The sequence below is a fragment of the Ochotona princeps genome, chromosome 29, assembly GCF_030435755.1.
Source record: "Ochotona princeps isolate mOchPri1 chromosome 29, mOchPri1.hap1, whole genome shotgun sequence".
Lineage (NCBI taxonomy): Eukaryota > Metazoa > Chordata > Mammalia > Lagomorpha > Ochotonidae > Ochotona > Ochotona princeps.
In genome coordinates, this window is record NC_080860.1 from 19702362 (window position 1) to 19717894 (window position 15533).

General features: G+C 55.1%; 1 protein-coding gene and 1 long non-coding RNA gene across 2 annotated transcripts; one reads left to right on the forward strand and one right to left on the reverse strand.

Moving 5' to 3' along the window:
* Nucleotides 1-214: 214 nt before the first annotated feature.
* LOC131478286 (uncharacterized) lies at nucleotides 215-641 on the reverse strand. The gene is made up of 2 exons (XR_009244398.1): nucleotides 447-641; nucleotides 215-329 (listed from the first exon to the last, which is right to left on the reverse strand). It is a non-coding gene; the product is annotated as an uncharacterized LOC131478286 (long non-coding RNA).
* Nucleotides 642-11412: 10771 nt separating this feature from the next.
* On the forward strand, nucleotides 11413-15441 carry DGCR6L (DiGeorge syndrome critical region gene 6 like). The gene is made up of 5 exons (XM_004592149.3): nucleotides 11413-11584; nucleotides 11674-11834; nucleotides 14188-14288; nucleotides 14586-14726; nucleotides 14973-15441. Exons 1-5 carry the CDS (start codon nucleotides 11475-11477, stop codon nucleotides 15054-15056), a joined length of 597 nt encoding a protein of 198 aa, XP_004592206.1. The 5' UTR covers nucleotides 11413-11474; the 3' UTR covers nucleotides 15057-15441.
* Nucleotides 15442-15533: the final 92 nt, after the last annotated feature.

Genomic DNA, 15533 nt, shown 5'->3' on the forward strand with positions numbered 1-15533 from the left:
GCTCCATGTGAGACCCAGCTGTGCTTCGGGGTTTCTTGGGCATGTGGGATGTGCACTTGGGGTTGGGGTTGGACTGAGCACCTGGCGTGTGGAGCAGCCAGACCCTTCCAAAGTCTCAGGCAGTAATAAGAGACTGATGAGGGAAAAACCTGAACACACCATATTCCCTGCAGAATACGAAGACTTGCAAAGGGAATCAGAAGCGAGACTGAGGTGAGAGTTCACCAGGGTTTATTACTAAGGAGCTACAGATGAAGTTTGGGGCGGAGAGTTCCTGATTGTGTCCCATGGTCGCGGCCTTCTGCTGGCTCCGTAGCTGAAGCAACTTCCTGTGAAAGACAGAGGAGTTGGGGGCAGACGACCACCCTCCCCCAGAGAGTCCCCTCCCAATGCAGAGTACGCATGTGTCTTGAGCCCTGAGACCCAGGCCTAACCACAGGACCTACCCTGATCCACATGGAACTGACCGGCGTCCCTCCTCGTGGTCTCCTTTTCTGCTCCAGTGCCACCCTTCTTGACACACACCGACTTAGAGAAGCTATAGATGTTAAGCCTCCTGCAGGCAGGCTTAGCAGCAGCCCAGCCCCAACCTGTTGGTGAAAAGGACGCGCGAAAGACCCCTCCGCTCACTCCCAGGAGTCTCTTGACTCCAGGGCAATGAGAGAGCCAGGATGTGGGCCAGGGTGAGCCTCAGTGCCCCTAGAGGCTGAGAGCTCGCCATGTTCCTGCCTCCTCCCTACCCTCCATGCCCACTCAGCATGGCTCCTGAAACTCAGTGTGGTGACAAGTGTCCCTGAGCTGTGTGCATGGGAAGCAGCCATCTCTCCAGGCTGAGACCTGCCACTCCTTGGGCTTGGGTGGGAGTGGCTAGCTTGTTGGCAGGCACTGGCACAGGGAATTAAAAGATGATGGCTAGTTGGCGGTGAAGAGGATAGTGGACACAGTGAGGAGTAGTGTGTCTGGGAGCTCTTTGGATGTGAGAAAGATTCCTAGCTTTGCAGCTCCTGAGGTTGGCTTTGAGAAAAACATCCCTGTTAAGAGGAGGGAGGTGACTGTGACAGAAAAAGGGAGGCAGGAGGCAGTGGTGTCACAGTGAGCCTGGGGCTGTCAAGGCAAGGTAGCAGTGGAGGAAGCCTGGCTGGGGTGGGGGGGGGGGGGTTGACACAAGAGTGGTGCCAACGCCAATGGCGGATGAGGACTAAGGGTGGGCCTCAGAGATCCGGGAAAAGGCACCAGAGGTGAACAGGGCTGGCCTTGGCCTGCAGTGAGGACAGGAAGCTTCCACGTCATTCTGATAAGTCTGACCAAAGGTTAGTATGGCCTGAGCTGGTGCCCAGGCCGCTCTGCCTTTTATAGGGCACGCCAGGGTCCCACATGAACATGTCACACCACTGCCACTTATGACATGTGCAGGACCCTCCCTTCAGTGCAGTGGGGTGGGGACACACCCACCAGGCCAGACTGTCTCAGGCCAAAAGGGATCCCCAGCAGGACAGCCAGGAGAAGGAATGGCCTGTATGTGTGAAAGCATACTGAACCCACCTTTCTTTTCCTTTTCCTTTTCCTCTATGGTGAGCAAAAGCCAAGTGCCAGGCTTGCAACTCTTAGAGCATGTGTTCAATCCCAAGACAAATAGGACTTGCCACTAAATTCCAGAAACTGGTCTCCTTGGTTGAGACTGGACTGTTGGTAAGCCTGTCAACCCCTGGGTTTGCAAAGGATCACCCACTGTGCCCCTCCCTAGGTTGACCTGACCTAGGGCCTGGGATGGAGGTGGGAGAGAGAGGGCAGGAGGGCTCTTTCACAGCAGGGTTCAGGAAACATGGAAAGAAGCCAGGGTCCCAGTCCGTTGACTTCCTCCATTTCACGCAGCCTGTCCCGTGGGTGTCCCGGCATGGACCTCTGCACTCACCCGATGTTAGATCTCCCTTCTGCATGAGCAGGACAGGGGAGGACCAGAGAGAGGACTGCCTTGGACAGACACTGGGTGACAAAGCCGCAGGACTCGATGCTTGACTCAAAGGAGACACATAGGCAGGAGGGTAGCAAGGATCAGAGCAGGGACAGGCACCAGCCTCCCCAGCCTGTGGGGCAGGATGCGGCAGGACCCTTCAGAGCAGAGCACCCCTTTGTGTAGCTCACTGGGGATTCAGGTTGGTCCCTAGGGTGTTATCTGACTGAGCTTGAACCAAACACATGAATTCCAGGCTGGCCGAATGACTGGCCCTCCTGTGGGCCATGCGCTGCCATTCAAATATGTTGTTCACCAGGACTCACTTATTGGGTTATCCATTGATGAGGAAAACTCTGGCTACTACAGCCCATGTCCTAGACCACTATTTTTTTTTTAAGTTGTGATCTCAGACAGGATAGTTGATCTCCGCATTCATTCCTCCATGTATCGAGCTGTGGTGTCTGGTGAAAATCTGTGAGGCCAACTACTGTTTTTCCCACACACGCATGTTTTCCTGGACCCAACCCCAGAGATCAGATGTCGTCATAGTCTCGCTGTGACCGTCACTGTACTCACGAGGGGAGACCTGCCTGTGGATCTCCTACATCTGTTTTTGTCAACTCATGGGGTCACCTGTGAAGTCGAGAGTGAGATCTTAATTTTCCAGTTAAACATTCTTCTGTGAAATTTGGAATGTTCAGTTTTGCTGAACAAGATCCGTTTGGTCCTCAGGGATGCGCTTTGATTAATTCCCTTGATGTTTGATATGTGTTACATACCTGCCAACTCAAACTCTGCGTACCTTACTCCCAGTTGCTTCTCTGTTCGTGATGACTTCCTTCTGCTTGGCTGTACTTCTAGCCGTGTCTGGCCTACTTGTCTATGGTCAGTTCACATATCCTTCCTTCAAAGGCTTCATTGTCACAGCTCAGATTCATGTCTTGACATGGTCACATGATATGTTTTCTGAACTTCCCAGTCTCAATTTTGAGCTCTTCTGATGTTTCATTAGGCATTTTGAATTTTATCGTTAAGAAATGATCTCTTTAAAGTACAGTAACTGAGCCCGGCGTGGTAGCTTAATAGCTAAAGTCCTTGTCTTACATGTGCCAGGATCCCATATGGGTGCTGGTTTGTGTCCAAGCTGCTCCACTTCTCACTCAGCTCCCTGCTTATGGCCTGGGAAAGTAGTAGAGGACGGCCCAAAGCCTTGGGACCCTGAACCCACATGGGAGACCCGGAAGAAGTTCCTGGCTCCTGGCTTCAGATCAGCTCAGCTCTGGCTGTTGCGGCCACGTGGAGAATGAACCAGCAGACAGAAGATCTTTGTCTCTGTTTCTCTTCTCTCTATATATCTGCCTTTCCAATAAAAATAAATAAATCTTTTAAAAGAAAATAAAAAATAAAGTACAGTAACTAAGCCTGTTGTGTTGGGTGTATCTGCTGTGTGTGTGTGTTTTTTAACCTCTTTGAAACTTCATCTTTAGAAGAAGATATTCTGGGAAGACCAGCGTTTCTTCACGCTATTCTTTCATTCCTTGGTAAAAGCAAAGTGCTGTCAGGTAAGGTGAGTCTTTCCTGCCTTTTATATGATACAGTTGGCATATGGGTCAGGCCTGTGACCTCTGCACGTGGCTCTTGGCTACTTAGCAGAGACCAGCCGCAGAAAGCCAGGGCTGACTGATGTGGATCGAGACCTTCAGGGATTGTGTCTGCTCTCATGTGTTATGCCTCTCCTCCTTGGCATCAGAGACATTGTGTGTTGAATGATTTGTTGCTGTTGTCCCTGGGTGGCCTATCCTGTACATGACTGGCAGCTCTGCCTTCCTGCCCCTGCATGACAATAGTACACTTGTTTCCATTCCCTCCCCACCAGTGATGCCAACTACATGTGTCCACTGTTTAACCTTCTTTGCGTCATGTGCTTATGGATAGGAACTCGTCTCTAGAGTCTTCCACATGCTGGTCTTCAATGCTCCATTTTGGTTCCTGTCTGCATGCTCCAGGATCTCCACCTTGGTCTCTGTAGAGCTTTTGCTCCTTCTCAATTACGCCCTGTTCCTCACACTTACCACTTTGAAATCACCTAGATTTTGCCCATGTCCATCTATAGTATTCTCATTTCGTTCCACATGGAATATGCATGGCACCCTGAAGGTGCTGAATTCCATGTCTGTGTCCTTGCTGAACTTAACCACTGCCTCCTGAGAGCCCCAGAATCTACTCCCTTCCACAAAGAGTGTAATATTGAGTTCTGAATCCTTATTTAAACATTCCATCTCCCCATTCAAGGCCGAGTCGAGAGAAAAGGCAGATATTGGAAGACCAGAAGCAGTTGTACTCCTACAGGAATGCAGGTGGGAAAGCACATTGGACACTTGAAAGTCCTCACAGGTCACCCAGGATTAAGAGTCCTGGAGACCGACAAGAGAGGGACAAGAACGAGGGACGTGGAGGTGGACGTCAGGGAAGCAAGTGAACAGGTGTGCAGGAGTCAGGGCTCTGGTGGGGGATGGTCAGGGGGTCTGGCTGGACATTGTTTTGAGTAGCAGCTAGATGAGTTCCCACTAGCTGTGCAGACCTAGGGGATTTTAAAAACAGGAAACTTCCAGGGAAGTTGCCAGATTCCATCTTTTCAGAATCAGAGCACACATCTCACCACAGGCACCTGACCTTCAGATGAGGACAAGGTACAGGGGGTGCTGTCATGGAGACTAAGGTAGTGGGGCCCTGCAGAGCCCTTGGGCACATGGGACTGGCAGATGGGATATGGGGACAGCACGGGGATGTGGGATAGGAGGGGTCTCAAGGACATCTGAAAGGCCATTGTGACATGCAGGGATGGGTTACACCAATGATCTCTCAGTGAGGGGGCATGGGTGCCCCCAGACACTGAGTTGCTTGTCAATGCTGTCACCTGGGACAGTTGAGATGAATATATTCAGAGCCTGCTCACACACCACCCTCTTCTCAACTTTTTTTTTAAAGATTATTTTTATTGGAAAGGCGGATTTACAGAGAGAAGATCTTCCAATCATTGATTCACTCCCTCAAGTGACTGCAGCAGCCGGAGCTGAGCCGATCTGAAGCCAGGAGCTGCTTCCAGGTCTCCCACGTGGGTGCAGGGTCCCAAGGCTTTGAACCATACTTCACTGCTTTGTTAGGACACAAACAGGGAGCTGATGGGAAGTGGAGCAGCAGGGACACAAACTGGTGCCCATATGGGATCCCAGCACTTGCAAGGGGATGATCAGCCAATTGAGCCATCCCCATGGGCCTCTCTTCTTAACTGCCTCATGCTCTCTAAGCTCCCTGTTCTATGCCTGCATAGGCCCCTAGGATGTAAACTTGAGCAGGCACAGGTCATGGAGAAAAGGGTTCCATCAAGGTCATTCCTGCACAGTGTTAATCAACTGAGTGGGAGGGACTGAGAGATGGGGCTGTCATGTAAGAGAGTGCTCCAGCGTGCAGGAGTTACAGGGATCAGGACCAGGTAGGCAGAGAGGACAGGAAAATCCTACTTCTTCAGGGGGACTGAATCTCCGCATCAAGCTGCTCCACTGTTCTCTGGAGCGCAGTTAAACACTGCTTACTGCATCCCTGGCTTACTGCCCTGGTAGTAGGGGCTCCTTAATCCTGGAAAAGTCAGGATTGGTACCACTTGGGTTGGATTCTGGTGCCAGCCCTCTTCCTGGTCCTCCTCTCTATGAGGCCAGGATCCCATCCTGATGGCTCCACCCTCCCGACTTGTGCCAGATCTGATGACCCCAAAGGCTGCCTTATAATACCAGACCTCCTAAGACCATCCCATGGAGGGTTAGCGTTTCAAGAGAGTAGGCAGTCTGGGCGGACATACATGCTGTCTGGAACACGGGTTATTTTCTGTATTCTGCCTGAACTTTCCAGCCAGAAGTGAGGGTTCCTGGCCCTGGGACACGCCTATGTATCTGTGAACAGCCCTGCGTGACAGATTTTCCTAGGTCAAGCCGGAGCTTGTCACCTTGGTAAGGCTTATCCCTAATTCTGAATTTGGGGGCGAACAGAGGAAATCTCATACTCCTTAACACAGTCCTTTAGACAGTGTTGTTAACCACATGGTTTAGGTAGACAGGTCTGCGCATCCTCCCTAGGTCTGGTGTCCACAGAGAAAACTGCCACAGGTGCTCAAATTGAGCATGCCACAGCTGGTCTACTCACCCCCTCACGCACGGGTCACGTCTGTAGATCCAGCATTGCAGAAGTGTTCGTCCCACTGGAGAATACAGCTGACAGCCACCACTCCCTGTCCTGCCAACCCTTCCCACAGTCAGAGCTTCTAGGATCATAGTAAGATGAATGCTGTTGGAGGGACAGGCCTTCGGCCTATTAAACATTTATTCATTTGCATTGGAAGAACAAGTTAGAGAGAGACAAACATCCTCCACGCACAGATTCACTCCTCAAATTACCACAATGGCTAGAACTAGGCCAGTCTGAAACCAGGAGCCAGAGCTGCTTCTGGGTCATCCATGTGTGTACAGGGCATCTTCCTCTGCTTTCCCAAGCCACTGGCAAGAGTCCTGGATTGCGCTCCTAGGAAGCGTAAACATCCCTTATGTCTCTGCCTCTCAAACAGATAACATTTTCAGAAAATTACTATGAGAAAAAGAAATGAGGACATGCCACCTCAGCCCCAAACCCCTCCAGGCGGTGCCACGTTGAGGAGATTGACCATGGAAAGAGGTTGTTGAGAGCTTGTTGGACAGTTATGGAGCAACTGCTGAGGGCTTCCACGGACCAGGCCACTATACCCACAGGTAATCGAGGGAGCTGAGACAGAGTGGTTCAGAGAAAGGAATCCAGAGGGCATGCCTGGGTCAGGCCAAAGCACCCACCCAAGCATGAGAGATACGCAGGGCTAGGTCACAGCACCTGCTAACACATGCAAGAGCCATGGCTTGGGGGCTGGCTGGGCAAGGCTAGGTCACAGTACCTGCTGGCATGGGCAGGCTACATCAGGCTGGGCCATAGCACCCTACCATCACATGTTAGAAAAGGAGCTAGGGGCAAGTCTGGTAGGGGATTTATGGGCTTGCCCCTGCTAGACTGTAGCACCTACTAGTGTGTGCAAGAGCTGGTACTGGTGGTGAGCCAGGCCGAGCAACGCCACAACACTTATTGGCAACAACAAGAAGAGCCAGGCCTGGGAGTGGGCTGGGTTGGCCAAGCTGCAGCGCCTGCCTGCACACACAAGAACCAGGTCCGGAGGTGGGCTGGGCTGGGCGAGGCCAGAGAACAGAGTGTGGGGGTTTGCGGGGGAAGGCCACAAAATTCGCCAGCATGTGTGAGAGGCAGAGCTGAGGGTGGGCAGGGCCAACCTGGTTCATAGTTCCACCATCACATGGGCGATCCTGGGCAGCTGCATCCAGCAGTGTGTGTGTGTCGGCTGCACCTGACCCTGCACCAACTGGCATACCAAAGAATCAAAGCTGAGGGCTTTGTGGGCAGGCTTTCTTAGGGGAGTCCCCAAATAGATTGCTGGGCTCAAACCCTGGCCTCAGGGAACACCACAGGGACATGTGGTCTGACCTTGGAGTCCATGTTTCAGGAGTGAGCCACCTCGGTTGCTGACAGACCCAGATGCACATGGATAACAGGACAGCCATCTAATTCAATAGAGGACATCAAGTGCCTCAACCAAAGACGGAAAGCAGAACAGGTTGAAGATTGAACAGCTATCCTGGCCAAGCTTTACGGCAAATGTCTAGTCTGTGGCTGCACCCAAGTAGAACTTGGTCAGACAACAGACCCTGGAAAGAATTTATCGACTCTGGTGCAACAAGGCCGACAACTTCTCAGAACTATCCAGACCACTCAGGTAACACCCTCATTGGGGTCTCTCTGGCACCATCAGATAACCATTTCCATCCCTGGGTACTGATGTAGTTTGACAGCAAGGAGCAGGTGCCTACTTGCCCCCCACTACCCTTCTCCCCTACCCCCTTCTGCCCCCGGAAAAACCAATCGAAGTAATCCTATTACAAAAAACTCTCAGAGCAAAAGCAATCAATGTCATCACCGCTGGGTGGAAACAGAGCGCCACCTGGAGGTCATGTCTGTGATGCTCACCAGGATGCGTTGCAACGCTAAAGTGCTCACCTTGAAGGCACCAGGTCCCATATGGGCACCGGTTCTAATCCCGGCAGCTCCACTTCCCATTCAGCTCCCTGCTTGTGACCTGGGAAAGCAGTCGAGGATGGCCCAAAGCCTTGGGACCCTGCACCCATGTGGGAGACCCGGAAGAGCTCCTGGCTCTTTTATAATAATAATAATTTTATTATTTAAAAATAAATAAATCTTTAAAAAAAGAAAAAAGCCTGCCCCAGGCCTAGGGCTTACTATCTTCAAGGGGCATTATCATTTTACTTCTCAAATTGCATTTCCCCACACTTCCAACCAACATGAGACAATTCTTTCTTTTTTCAAGATTTTTTTTTAATTGGAAAGTCAGATTTACAGAGAGGAGGAGATACAAAGAGAAAGATCTTCCATCCACTGGTTCACTCCCCAAGTGGCCACAATGGCCAGAGATGAGTCGATCTGAAGCCAGAAGCCAGGAGCTTCTTCCAGATCTCCCATGTGGGTGCAGGGTCCCAAGGCTTTCCCATGCCACAAGCAGGGAGCTGGATGGGAAGTGGAGCAGCTGGAACCACATCAGTGCCCATATGGGATGCTGGTTCATGCAAGGAATGGACTTCAGCCTCTAGATTCCCACTCTGGGCCTGAGACAATTCTTAAAGAGAGGTTTCTTTAGAGCAGGAGAAGACATAGTTTGACAGTGTCTTGAAAACGACCCACCTAAGTCGTTGCTTCTGTCAAGTTGTGAAGCCGGAACTGAAACTGTCCCTCCTAACACTTGAGGTTATTCTGAGTTTGTATTTAAGTAGGTATGTTGAGTCTTAATCCACTTGTATAATGTATTCTTTTAATTATAAAATATTTTCATTTTTACTGCAGTTGACTGTGAAAAATACTGCCCAGTACTGTCTTGAGGTCTGTAACTGACTAGACACTGTTTTCAGTGGGATCTGCCCCAATCTGAGTGTGCCCCGGGGAACTCATAAAGTTCAGTAGGAAACTAGCATTGTCTGCACCAGAAATACACATTGCACCCAAATGTTCATTTCCAAGGAAAGTCTAAATGGCCAGATGTGTTAACAGAGCTAGCTGGCACTAAGGAAACACCTTCACATGCAGCACACGTGGCTGGCTGCTGGAGGTAGCTCAACCTTCTTGTGTGAGTTGCACAGAGTGGAGAATTCAAAAACAACTCCACATAGACGGGCACCCACAGACAGACACAGCTCCCTTCAGCTGGTTCAGCCCCTTACCCCAAAAGCGCACAATCGCCGATGCTGGACCAGGCTGAAGCTGGGAGCCAGGGCTCCCACGTGGGAGCGAGCAGGCAGGGACCCCAAGCACCTGAGCCACCACTGCTGCCTCCCAGGGTGTGCGATGGTAGGATGGCGGGGTGAGGAGCGGAGTCAGGCACTTCGGGTTGTGATACTAGGCCAGACCCCTGTCCCATTAGCACACAGACCGACATTCTGTAGCATGTTGGTTACGTTGATATAAATTTTGTTTTTCTCCCCCTTGTGGATTTTGTTTTCTGGCTCTGTATTTAAGAGGATGTATAACAGAAGTGTAGCAGACACTGACATGTCCAGATGTGGAGACACAGCGCAGTATGCACCCCTGCATCCACACCAAAGATAGGCTCCCACGGAAACTGCTGACTGTATCCTGACAGTAGGATGCTGGACTCTGACACTGTCCATGCCTACAGTGTCGGGAAACACTTCAATACCAGAATGATGGACTTAAGACTGTTCATGAAGGACTACCCATTGTAACACAGGGGAAATGAGTTTCTGAGGGGGGACGGGAAATCCCAGAGCCTGTGGAACTGTATCATAAAATAACAACAGCAACAACACAGCCCAGAGTCTGCCCAGGCAGCACAGTTCCAGGGGCCGAGGCCTTTATTATCTCCTGTCTAGATGCTCAGGTGGCAGCGGGCAGCTAACAGAGACAGCCACTCACACTAGCGGACAGCCTTACTGGGGGGCTGACTGACTCGTGGGTTTTAGTAGCCCATTTGCTTAGCCTCAGCAAACACTTCCTTTTTTTAAAAAAATTAAGATTTATTTATTTTTATTACAAAGTCAGATATACAGAAAGGAGAGACAGAGAGAAAGATTTTCCATCCGCTGATTCACTCCCCAAGTGGCCACAACAGCCAGAGCTGAGCTGACCTGAAGCCAGGAGCCAGGAGTTTCTTCCAGGTCCTCCCCGCGGGTGCAGGGTCACTTGACTGCTTTCCCAGGCCACAAGCAGGGAGCTGAATGGGAAGTGGAGCAGCCGGGATAGGAAACGGGACCCACATGGGATCCCAGCTAGGCTGCTGCACTGGGCCCTCAGGAAACATTTCTAACAGTAACCAGGCACGAACTGGGCAACCAGTTCCAATACCACCTCCTTCCTGTAAACACCAACAGCAGCATGTGCTGTCAGGCTTGGTGGAATCACCCACAAAGCAGCTGGGACATGGGGGAACCCTTACTCCCTGGCCAGGCCTCCCCCAAACCCTGGGCAAGAACTATGGCCATGTACATGCCTTAGTTACCTCACTGGCCTGCAGACCTGGGAGGGTGCTGCGCCTCTACTGGCCCATGTGGACAAGGGCTCCCCAGGGACTGCATCTAGATACATAGCAGGCCACACGACCAGGTAGATGCAACACTGTCAGTCAGTCTGTCTGTCTCTCTCTCAGCAGGTGCACTGACTGGAAAGGGGGCACCACTCAGTGAGAAGCACCGTGTGGCCTCACCACGTCCACATGTAGGGTCTGTGCACCCTTCTCCCCAGTCCCAGGGAGATGGTGCCTGTACCACCCATTCCTGGGGCTCCAGGGCATCAGAACTCCCTCCTTCCAGACTACACCTGCCCTTCGTGACCCGGAGGTGACCCAGGGACCTCCCCACCCTGTCCATATGCTTGCTTGGGGAAGCTGCTTCAGGTCAGACAAGAAAGGCTGAGGGTAGGCGTTCACACCCAGGCCTCACGAGCATGGACAGCAGGGCACCGGAGCAAGGTGGACCCAGACAGAATTCTTAGGGACCTCAGGTGCCTTCATGGCGCCCAGCCCCAGCGGGCTCCCGTGCTCACAGTGTCCCCACCACGACCAGCACAGCCATATTTCTAAGCCCTGAGGAGCGCCCTACAAAGGACAGAGGCTAAGGGGCCCCACGCCCTCCCTTTCCGCAACCCCTCAGTTCGCGCTCGCGCGGGTCCGTGGTCAGGGGTAGAGACCACGCAGGACTCTCCCAGGAACCTCCGCGCCGAGGAGCAGGGCGGAAGCCGGGCGCACCGCCTCTTAGGGCTGGCGTCAGGGAGCGACGCACGGCGCGCTCGGGGCGCACGGAAGGGGCGGGACGCGCCGCGCCCCGGACTGTTGTGGAAGCGGGGCTGCGCGGGCGCCATGGAGCGCTACTCGGGCGCCTTGGAGGAGGCGGCGGACGGGGCTCGGCAGCAGGAGCGGCACTATCAGCTCCTGTCCGCGCTGCAGAGCCTCGTCAAGGAGCTGCCCAGGTGCGTGTGGTGGGGGGCGAGCGAGGCGGCGGCTAGGGCGGCCCCGTGCCCCGCTGCGCTCACCGCCCGTGCCCACCCGGTGCCCGCAGCTCCTTCCAGCAGCGCCTGTCCTACACTACGCTGAGCGACCTGGCCCTCGCGCTGCTGGACGGCACCGTGTTCGAGATTGTGCAGGGGCTCCTGGAGATCCAGCACCTCACTGAGAAGAGCCTGTACAACCAGCGCCTGCGGCTTCAGAACGAGCACCGGGGTACGGTGCGGGGGGCGGACGGGGCCCCTGCTCGGGGCGGACCCTTTCCTGGGCGTCGGCCCTGTTCCGGCCCGCCCCAGAGCGCGGGTCTCTGGTGACCAATGCGTCTGGCTAGTTGTGTGTGTGTGTTCTCTCTCTCCCCACCATCAGAAACCCTCTACCCGGGCCCCTCCCGCGCTCTCATCGCCTTCCTGGCGGCATGCCTCAAGGCCTGGGGCTTGATCCGCCCGCCCCCCGGCCCACGGCCCTTGACAGCTCCGGGGCGTAGGGTCCGCCCCTACACTGCGCAGCAGCTGCGCGCGTTAAGAGGTTCCCACCAGGTGCGAAGGTGTGGGTATCCATCCACCCGCGCTCGCGCCACCTGATTCCCGTCGTTTCTGCCTCTTTTTTCCCAGCCCCAGAGGGGTTGAAAGGATAGCGCAGTGAGTGTGCTTGCACTCACCCACCCCAGATCCGCATAAGTTCTTTACGTTCCTTCAGTGTGCAGGAAGCCACAGCACCCCAGCATTCCGGCACTGTTGGCATCTGTGGTGTAGCTGAAGCGGGGGCATGCGCCTCCCCTAGCCATGACCCACCGGCTCGCAGCCTCTAGCGGAGCCAACTCTCTGGGACAGGGCACTGGCCCCCATGACCCTCCTGGAAACGGAGCAGCCCTCCTGCCCTGACCCCGCGTGACCTGGTCTGTTGTGGCCGCTTGCGGAGCAGCGTACGGGAGCTTCGGGGGAACGTCCCTGCCTCCACATCCGTCGTGCTGTCACTTGACCTCTTCCTCCTGTGTGTGTGGCAGCCAAGGCACAAACCTTGTGCGATGCAGACCAGGCATTTGTGCAGAGAGGCCCACCCCCTCAAAGATGTGCAGCCCCGGGTGGTGTCCTTCCGCCCCGACGTCCGGGTGCTTCTCAATTGTGCCAGACAGCTGTCAGATCTCTGCTGAAATGCTGCCACGTGGCTCTGTTATGGGAGAGCTGGGTTATCCTCTTCACGGGCATTCCATTTTTGATTTGCTCACCTCTTGTGAATGTTTGCCTCTGGGGCTAGCACCGTAGCATAGAAGTTAAGCCTCTGCCAGTATCTCCGGCATCCCAGGCGGGCACCAGTTCAAGTCCCTGGTGCTTTGCTTCTGATCCAGAGCCCTGGGAACGGCCTGCCTGGGAAAGCAGCCATCTTCCACCCCTTCCACAGGCAGGGAGCTGGATCAGAAGCAGAGAAGCCGAGACCCAGGCCCATGCTCCGATGTGGGATGCCAGCTTCCACCCGCTTGTATCACAGTACTGGCCACCTGCGCTGTGGTCTCACACCTCTTTGTTGACATCCGAAGTCCACACCTCGCTCTTCTAACATCCCACCATGCTGTGTGTGCCCGACCCCTCAAGCATCCCTGTCGTGCTCTGCACACTTCCTAGCTTTCTGGGACGCCAAGGTTTTCCAGCTCACCTTGGTCTCACACGCGGCCATGGCACCCTTTGCTGCCAGACCTTCCCAAGGCTCAGGGCAGGCTCCAGCGCCCCCTGCTGTCCCTCTGGTGGCTGCCTCCCTTGCTTTCCACAGCTGTTACCAAGGCCTGGCCCCTTCTGCCCAGGCGGCCAGTGCACTCTCCTGACCTCCCGCGCACCACTGTCACCAGGTAACACAGGAGCCGTCTTCTTGCCCCTGTGGTTTTTTTGGTTTGGTTTTGGGTTTTTTTGGAGGGGATGGAAATGTCTTCAGGCTCCCAACTCCTTCCAATGCCATCAGTGAGGTGTGTGCAGCAAGCCAAGAAATGAGACAGGGAAAGATTGGGCGAAACAGTACCCCGCTTCCTGCCGTCCCCCCACACACACTGCCCAGGAGAGTGAGGTCTCCTCCTGGGGGTCTATGCATGTCTGTGGCTGGTGATCCCGAGGTCCTCATGTCATGTGTTGTTGCCTCCCACTCCATGCCCATCGCCTCATTTACAGCCCAGCCATGGAGTTGTGCCCGCTGGCCGAAGGGTGAGCCACAGACCGTGGGCTCACGGCACCTTGGACTTTGCCACACTTGGGACGCTCAGGCTGTCCTCCCCCATTGCTGGGCTGGAGTTGGGCAGACGCGGGACACTGGTGAGCGGAGAGGCCCGTGCCCTGGCATGGTGGTCCCTCTCCTCTGCCACCTTTTCTGGTCCTTGCCCAGCATGATGTCACCTGAGACTGGCCCGTGTTGGCCATCTGAGCCAGAAGCCACCAGATGGCAATGTCCACCTGCCTCCAGGGTGTTGGGGGGCAATCATGAGACAGGGCTGTCGACTCCTTTGGCTTGGCTGCTGTAGTGGGCCCCGGGGGCAGGTGCTGAGGGGTGCCGTACAGACTGGACCCCCTTTCTCCTTGTCGCTCACCAGTGCTCAGACAAGCGCTGCGGCAGAAGCACCAGGAGGCCCAGCAGGCCTGCCGCCCACACAACCTGCCAGTACTGCAGGCAGCCCAGCAGCGTGAGCTGGAGGTAGGTGGGTACAGGGACAGTGTCCAGGCCTGATGCCTCCTGTGGGTACCACCCAGCTCTGCTGAAGGGCCCTGAGTGACTTGGGAGCTGGAGCCTGGGGCGAGGGGTGCTTATGGAAGCCTGGGGAGTCCCAGCATGTGGCTCTCCCAGGGGGCTGCAGGGTACCCTTCTTCAGGGCTGGGTGAGCAGGTGCCGCTGGGGATGGGTGATGGCAATGGAAGAAGGTGGTGGGAAGGGGTTGGGGAGGCTGAGGGCGAGCCGAGCCCAGAGCTGTCCTGGTGCTCCCTCCCCTGGCAGGCAGTGGAACATCGGATCCGGGAGGAGCAGCGGGCGATGGACAGGAAGATTGTGCTGGAGCTGGACCGGAAGGTGGCTGACCAGCAGAGCACGCTCGAGAAGGCAGGGGTAGCCGGCTTCTACGTGACCACCAACCCACAGGTCAGCTCCCTGGCCAGACCTGCCCGCAGCCCGGCTGTCCCCAGTCCCTTGATTCCATTTAGGGAGTTTTCTGCCCCAGGCCTGGATTAGGGGCCATGGAGAAGGGGGCCTCTTCCTCCTGGCAGGCCCTGGCCAGGCTTCCTGCCTGAAGAAGTGGGCTCCATGGCCTCACTGTCTGGGGCCAGTGTCCAGCCCTAGAAAAGGGCGATAGGAGGCCAGGCCTCACAGGGTGCCCCTAACTCACAGGAGCTGACGCTGCAGATGAACCTCTTGGAGCTCATCCGGAAGCTACAGCAGAGGGGCTGCCAGGTGGGGAAAGGGGGCCTGTGACCGGAAACACCCCCTGCCCAGCACACCTGAGAAGGCAGCCCTGCACCAGAGGCAGCGTTCAGTCACAGAGCTCCCCTTCTGAGGACCGGCCACCCGTGACAGGCCTGCACGTGTCACCACCTGTGTGTGGAAGTGCTGTCCACATGCAAAGCGGGTGTCATGAAGAGGAGACACACCCGCCACCTTCCCCACGACTCAGTAGAGGGGACCTGGAGGTCCTAGCACTTCTCTCTCCACGGGACTATTGCGACCTTCTGCAAGCCCCAGGCCGCATGCTGCTGCTGCTGCCCTCGGCCCCCTCCCCCAGCAGCTGCAGCCACTGCCTGGGAAGGGCTCCCAGCCCAGTTCCCATGGGACCCAGAGAAATAAAGGCGCCTGGGCAAGGCGTGTGCGTGGCTGGTGTGACAGCTGTGCAGCTGAGCCGCAGCCAGCAGAGGGCAGCATTCCACCTGCAGCCCCGCACGGGGCAGAGACCTG

Excerpts from the sequence above, each read along its gene's own strand:
- DGCR6L (XM_004592149.3), top strand. The coding sequence starts at position 11,475 with ATGGAGCGCTACTCGGGCGCCTTGGAGGAGGCGGCGGACGGGGCTCGG. Across the intron at positions 11,835-14,187 it reads GCTTCAGAACGAGCACCGGG|TGCTCAGACAAGCGCTGCGG; the intron begins GTACGGTGCGGG and ends GTCGCTCACCAG. Across the intron at positions 14,727-14,972 it reads ACGTGACCACCAACCCACAG|GAGCTGACGCTGCAGATGAA; the intron begins GTCAGCTCCCTG and ends CCTAACTCACAG.